Source organism: Montipora capricornis, chromosome 11, assembly GCF_036669925.1.
Source record: "Montipora capricornis isolate CH-2021 chromosome 11, ASM3666992v2, whole genome shotgun sequence".
Lineage (NCBI taxonomy): Eukaryota > Metazoa > Cnidaria > Anthozoa > Scleractinia > Acroporidae > Montipora > Montipora capricornis.
In genome coordinates this window covers 2,050,672-2,058,171 of record NC_090893.1, presented here as the reverse complement: position 1 = coordinate 2,058,171, position 7,500 = coordinate 2,050,672, and the positions used below count along the sequence as shown (strand labels likewise).

The 7,500-nt window shown below is 40.1% G+C and overlaps 1 protein-coding gene across 2 annotated transcripts in view; it reads left to right on the top strand.

The window, feature by feature from the left end:
- LOC138024073 (uncharacterized) overlaps window positions 1–1,566 on the top strand; it is a 26,336-nt gene extending 24,770 nt beyond the window's left edge. For both annotated transcript variants that reach the window (XM_068871162.1, XM_068871161.1), the window contains 2 exons: window positions 384–540; window positions 966–1,566. In XM_068871162.1, coding sequence (XP_068727263.1) covers window positions 384–540; window positions 966–1,126 — 318 coding nt within the window. In that variant the 3' untranslated portion in view covers window positions 1,127–1,566. The remainder of the gene's footprint in view (window positions 1–383; window positions 541–965) is intronic.
- Window positions 1,567–7,500: the final 5,934 nt, after the last annotated feature.

The following is a 7,500-nucleotide window of genomic DNA, read 5'->3' as shown; positions in this document are numbered from 1 at the left end:
TTCCGAGTTTTGATTGGTTTACTGGATTGTCTCCGCCCTTTTTGATTGGCCAAAGTAAATACTTTGGTTTTGGTTTTACGACACTCGATTGAAACTCGCTTTATCTCACCTGACCGACAACCAAGGACAACACTTTTCGTTTTGTCAATAAAAAATCACACACACTTACCAAACGATAATCAGACAACACTTTCACTTTCCGGGTGGATGACATCCTCTCAGATTGTCAGAACTGTAGTCACAATGAACTGTCCGATTTTTGAAACGTCATTTAAAAACAACAGTCCTTAAGACGCCATTGAGAAATGCCATTTCCGAGTTAAAAGCAAATTTAGCGATTCTATTTGCATACAAATATTTTTGCATGTTTCTTTTTTTGTTAGGATGAAGAGACTTCCATTAATTTCTTTGACCCCAGTAGCCTCTACTACCTCCTTACTATGACGATTTGTGCTGGACTGCTGCTGGTTGCGACGCTGTTTGGGCTTCTTTACCAAAAGTTCTTTTTAAAGCGTTTCGTCGACAAAATTAAAGGCAAAGGTTAGTAAGCAATTCGTCACTTTTTATCTATCGGACCCACTCAAAACTAGTTATAAAATTTCTTCTTTTTGTCGCCTTTATGAAGCTGTTATAACGGACTAGGCTGACCCAGAAATAACTATATTTTATAAAAAAGAATTAGGTCCCTGGGGCTCGCAGCGGCTATCTTAATTGGATCATTGAATGACTGAAAGAAAGGTCGAACGTCTCATATTTCCTAAAAGGCAACCAAAACGCGCGTCTGACAATACATAACCAATCAAAATTCGTGTTTGTTTCCATACTCTCAGATAAACTTAGCTATTGACCAATGAGAGTGCGCGTACCGTCCTAATCATTTTGTAAACAGGAATCGAACGCACCTCACTAATAGTTGATTACTGATATTTATTACAGTAACCTAGGCGCTTTGTTTCTTGTTGTAGAACCATGTAGCTGCGGTGAAACGAAGAGAGAGATAGATGAAACCGTGGAAACGTTTCATCAAAACATTTCGACGATTTACGACACATTGCGCAAGAGACATATGGAAGAACTTCACAGCTTCATGATAAAAGCAAGAAAAAATTTCAAGCAACAACGCTGAACGTTATAAACGTTCATGAAAGAAGCATTGATTACGTATATTTCTGACTGTAGGTTTTAAGTATTTCCCTGAACTTCCCTTTGCAACGGACGTTTGCAGCTACTTGGCAGGAAAATTAGGGGTGAAGTGTTAGTGACAACTTGGCCCAGGAATGAGGCAGCACCTAGTTACACGACGGATAATAACGATCTAGCTTTTTAACTCTGTTCTAAAAGCATCTAGAAATGTAAATCCTTCGTTCACAGTGGAAAGTACACTTAGCTCACAGGGTAGTTCAACGGCACTCCACTCAGTTAATGTTCTGTAAGTAAATATTCAAACGAAACAACCAGACAGGAGGCAGCGAACTTTATATTTACAAAGCATGGAAAAGAATCTCTCGATACCAAAGACAACCAGGATCTTGGAATAAATGAGGGGAAAATTACACTTAAAAATGGTTGGTCTTTCAAGTCTTCTCGGATAAGGAGTCTAAGTTGCAGGTTCCGTCACTTGCTAGTGCATCGTTTTCAAATGGACCTTAATGGTCCTTAATCACTCGAGTCCCGAGGGATTGAAACTTTTGTTTTGCCCCACCGAAACTAGTTCCCAAACATTTCAACTCGAAGCCCGGAGAACGAAGTAATTTGCGCCAATCAAATAAAAACTTTAACATCCCCCTCCCCCCCGGGCAAACCCCGGGCATTTGACTATCTTCTGTGCCCGGGAAGTGGGTATTTGACCTTTGCCTGCGTGGGGTGGGGCAAATTGAACCGAAGTGTCAGGTTTAAAATGACTTTTTTTATCGGCCGTCGAAGTTACTAACAGCTATAAAACAAGTGTTTGGACGAGATGGAAGAGTTTAAAGGAAGAGATGTAGCATTTGTGAGCGACTGGCTTACAAAAAATGTCTTCAAAAGGTCTTTATTAAAGAAAGGAGGAGCCGACGACGATTGTTCTTTAGTATAGGGTATGACAGACAAATCCGACGATACATAGGGCATTTGAACACCACTTTGGCCCGAGGGGGCGAGAATTTGAACGATCCAATCTTCAAAAGTTCAAATGCCCGGGCTTTGCCTGGGGGGCGGGGATGTTGAAGTTTCGAGTTGATCGGTGCATTGTATTGTCTATGGCCGATGTGGCAGCAGCGCGAATAAGGCCCATTGTGTGGGATGTTAAATAACCATACACGGAAAAGATTCTAGTGCCTTTACTACTGGACTACAACATCACCTTAGCTGTACATACCGGCTTAGTTCAGTTCTTGACGCGTTGTAAGCGCCAAACCAGCTACAATCCTTTGCAAAATTGTAGAGATATTGTTAGCTCCGTTGTTCTTACCTAAAAAAAGACCTTTTTCGCGGAAAGAACTCTCATTATTACGGTTCCCCCTCCCCCCACAGAAAAATCTTGAGACACAATTGGGTTACCTGCGCTTCTTTGTATTGGCCGAGGGGGTATTGGTTGTCTTCATTTCGGGTTATGGTACTGAAGTTTGGAATACTAGAGAAGTTTCAGCAGATTTTGTCCAGGATTGTAGGTTAGAGTAGCATAACAGCCAATCATCCTCACTTCAATACCTGAAAATGCGGAGAAAACAAATACTATTGAGACCTGTTTTAAAAGTGGAGACGTCTGAAAACGCATTGTTTCGAAAACGCCCCAGTTGTTGTGTGAAGAGGCCAAACCAGAGAACCTTAAAAGCGGTGACGCCGGAGCGTAGAAAACGTTTGAAAGCGCGTTTGTGCTGATAGATGAAAACAAAAGAAAACGAGGTAGAGATAAGGAGTGTAGGGCGTTGGCCAGGATATGCGAATTTCGCAAAAGTCATTATGGAGCATTATCACTCACGTGATCAGCAGCTATATTGGATAACTGAAACAAAAGAACAAAAGAAAGTATTTGCATAAAAATAGAGTTCAATTCCCAGAGGATTAGTTTGGTACACCATCATGGCCGTCATTTCTTTGTTTTGGAACACCAACATAGCCGCCGTGACGTCATGTGAAACAGAAATCTGTTCCCCTGACGTCCGGGACTATTAAGCATGACGTCATAACTATCTGGCATTGTACAATAGTGGCTGACGTCATGACGTCATAGCTATCTGGCATTGTGTAACATTATTCTTCATGCAGCAGACCATTAGATTTAAAGAAATTGTGGAATCTCTGCCACTTCGGATTTTGGGGCAAGATATACCCAATTCCTTGCTTTTTCGTTTTCGTCAACAATACCGTACTTACACTCGAAAAACCATTTTGAATTAGTTTGACTTTGTGGACGTCTGAGAAAACAGGCTTCCGTATTCTAAAAATAAACTTAAATGTAACATATTTCAAGCGCTAGACTTGGCGACTTCCTCTCCGTATCCTTAATTTTCTCTTGGTGAAAACAAAGGAGCTTAAGCACGTGCGTTTTTGAGACGTGGACGGCAACCGGAAGTGAGCTGTTTTTTTTTTTAACTTGTCTTCACACAACCACAATTTAAAGTGCTAAGTATCTTATTAGAGATGATTAGTGTGCCACGAAAAGGAATGAAAGAATCTGCTAAACTAAGGGATGAGTCTAAAAAGATAAGAAGAGGATTGAAGGGGATCAGAATTCATGAATAAAATTGACCGTTAGAGTTCATGAATAAAATTGACCGTTGGATAGAGATGTGAGTCTATTTACCTTATCAAACAAAGGGGTTACCTTAGTCCATGCCTGGGTAGCATGCTGGGGTTCATCTTTTTCAGATTGCGCATGTGCAAAAGTCTTTTTGGTTCAGCCAGAGGTCCTCATTCTTGGAGCTGACCGAAATAATCGTGGTCTCGGGACCTTCATATCGGAATACGACTGAAACTTCCATAATCTCAACCCCAGAGCTCTTCTCTTGACTGAGGAAGAGAAGAGCTCTGGGGAACCCTGAAACAAACTGTCTTCTCATTGGTTTTCGTGAAGAACAATAGAAAGCGTCTGTAATTGGTGCATTCATGTTAGCACGAGTGAGCAGGCGCCGTAACGTTCAAATAGCCAATTTTTGGCTACAAGAACCCTACGGCGCATGTTCTTCTAGATACAGTTTCCAAGAGACTTGTGTCCATCCAAGGCTGGTGAACTTCCACTGCGTGGTTTCCGCTTTGGGCATGCGCACTTGAAAAACGCAACATTCCAACCAAACGCGTGTGCCAAAAGGAGAAAAATCTTACTTATCATCGTACTCGGGTAAATATCCCAGATCATGGATGTCTCTCTCTGATGTCCAAGTTTCATGGTCTTACAAGACAAAACAAAATTCTTGATGGCATAGGAAATCACGGAAGGTTTTGGAAAATTGATGCTCAAGGGAATTCGTAAGATAAAACGCGGAAAAAATAACGATGGATTGCACGTGCCTTTATGGACCGGAATTTTTATGGCACGAGCTAATCGCTCGTTTCAAACGAGTGCCCTGCACGTGTGTGGATGTTTGTTCACCAAGCTCTTTATTTGTAAATTTTTTATGGTGTTTACTTCGCCATAGCTGTCTTCGTTTCCTTAGTTTTCTCTGAAATGATTAAGAAAGTTCATTGCAAGGATTATACGAATGATCCGAATGAGCATGGCTGTGTATTTTCGGATTACTGCCATCAGACGACTAGAGAACTCAAATCCGCTGAACATCGATGCCACGAGTATTTCACTTTGCGAAACAAGACTTAATTCACGACAGAGCTAGTGGATGCTATTTTGAGATATAAGAAAGGTATGATTCTTCTTTTGTAACTTAACCGTAGAGTACTAGGTTTACTAGCAGTAAAATAACAGAGAGATTTAGCGTCTACATGAAACAGCAAAGGGTACTTACTGCCTACGGTTTCTTATAAAGGCTTTAAACGTTTCTTATCCTAACAAATCTGTCTCTTTTGAGAAGTTGGCCGATTTCTGTAGATGAAAGGAAAGAAATGAGCTTAGATGAAAAAGAAATTCGTTGATTGTGCACAACTTTCACATTTCAGCATGACGTTAATTTGCCGTTTCTCGAAAAACACGAAGCAAAGAGATTTCGTGTCATGTTTACGTGAAACGCTAACGGTGAAAGTGACCTCGCGTTTTGCCGGGTTCCGCTTGCTGTTTCTACGTGAAAGAAGGCATTTTCGCGTTTTCAGACATCAACCATTTTCTGCTTTTTTTTTGTACATAAATCATGACGTGAGTCCAAGACCTTCCCATCATTGTCATTACATAAAACAACCAGATATCTTACGAAATTTATCATAGAATTTTACTATTAATGTAAAGAATATATTTTACAATTACTGTAAAATTCTCACTCGCTCATCGGCTAATTTTTATTGTCAATAAGCGGGCAGACACATAATTTTATAATTTTATGCAATAATGACGCGATATTGCTCGCGTCAGTTTGAAGTTTCTCGAATTTTCATCTCGCGTTCTTCTCGTGTTTTGACTTAATTTTGACCCCTCTGCCTTTCTGTTCTGCGGATCCACGAGGCGATAGCCGAACGAAATTCATGATCAATAAACGAAATTCATGATCAATAACAGGACAGACGCATGAAAAACTGACATCAATTTGTTAAATACATAACCCTTTTATTGTAAAATTGCTAAGTAATAGCTATTTATACATATAAAGGGTTGGCGACGGGTCTGCAAGTACATCATGTCCAAGCCCTCTCGGCCATCCACCGTCTCCAAGATGGCGGCCTCCATGGAGCATTATTGAGGCTGTAAGTATTCAAGTGAAGATATCTTTTTAATTCAGTGATCTCAATGTAAAATGTTAATTCTCTGATCTGCTAAGTGATCCAGTTTTGTTTGCTTTTATTGTTTATGTTCGATTCTCCAATTTAATTTGTGGTTTGATAATTTAGAACGATCTTTTAGAATAGACCCTTCATCGCCATCTTGGCCATGTTGGCCGGGGGCCAAACATGGCTAAATTTACAGAAAATGTATCGGATTTTGGCCGACTTTGAACCACTGTAGCGCCGCTAAAAAGAGGTGGATTTCCACCTTTGGCCTCTACTTTAAATAGTGTTATTGATATCATTCATTCAACAGAAAACCATGAGGCCATTAGGAAGGTATGACGTCAGTAAACTCGAATAATAAATCTTCTCATGTTGCTTCTAATTTCGCGGCAATTTGCCGTGACGATTTTAGAAGGGTTTGTAGGAAATATTAAAAATTAGTTTATGGTCGTTGTAACCTGAATCTGTTCTTTATATTTCATGAAAATAGTCTCAGTATAAATGTCTTTTAAAAGATACTTTATCTGTGGGAATCTGTCTCTTTTTAGAGGCACTGTACAGCGGTTCAAAGTCGGCCAAAATCCTATAAATTTACTGTAAATTTACCCATGGTGGCGCCAAAAACTGTGGAAGTTTCTTATATTTGAACTGCGGAATTGAATGAAATGAAAGTTGGTAATATCATCGTAGTTAGTTCAGCTGGAGTAACTTAAATTTAATAACTTAAAGCAGTAATGTTGCAAAGCCGTTCGAATCCCGTTCAGTGCAATCCTGGATATTTTCGGGCTTTCTTGTGCGATTTGTTGAATTGCTCGACAAGGTTGTCGACAAACTGCTTTGATCTTTCTAACTTTCATTTCATAATTTAGAATTTTGTGTAAACGGAAAAGTATACCATGCAGCCCAGTGAAAATAATTTTGAGCAGTAGGCAAGCTGGCTATAATAATAGGCAGCAGAGGCCAAGCTGCTACTGCTTTCATGCTACGGGGGTCGGGAACATGCTTCCCCAGAAAATTTTGAAAATATTGGCTTCAAATTGTTGCATCTGGTGCATTTTAGGGTAAACTGAGCTCCTATTAGATGGCATGAAGATAACAGTAATGAATTAAGAGTCACACAAGCTGCTACTGCTTACATGCTAGGGGGGTCGGGAACATGCTTCCCCAGAAAATTTTGAAAATATTGGCTTCAAATGGTTGCATCTGGTGCATTTTAGGGTAAACTGAGCTCCTATTAGATGGCGTGAAGATAACAGTAATGAATTAAGAGTCACACAAGACGTTCAGTTTTCAAATTGAAGTTATATTCTGCAAGAAGCATTATTGGAAAAAAGGATAACTGTAGTACAAGCAAATACGTCTCAACTGTGAAAAATAAAGAACTCTTCAACTCGTTTGAGCAATATATTATCTCAAAGCAAAGCTATGGGTTTCCGGTACCGTTCAAAAAAAATTAGAAATTTGCGGAGTCCTTGCGCCAACGTCACGACATCGTTTGGATGCCATCTTGTTTGTACCTGTACCTGACCGCTGACCATCCATTCGGCTCACTTTCCCACGCCATCGGCATACATACATGCATGCTTAAAGTGCCTATCACCTCAACACACTTTTCCGCTTTATTTATTCTCCGAAATCATCCCAAATACA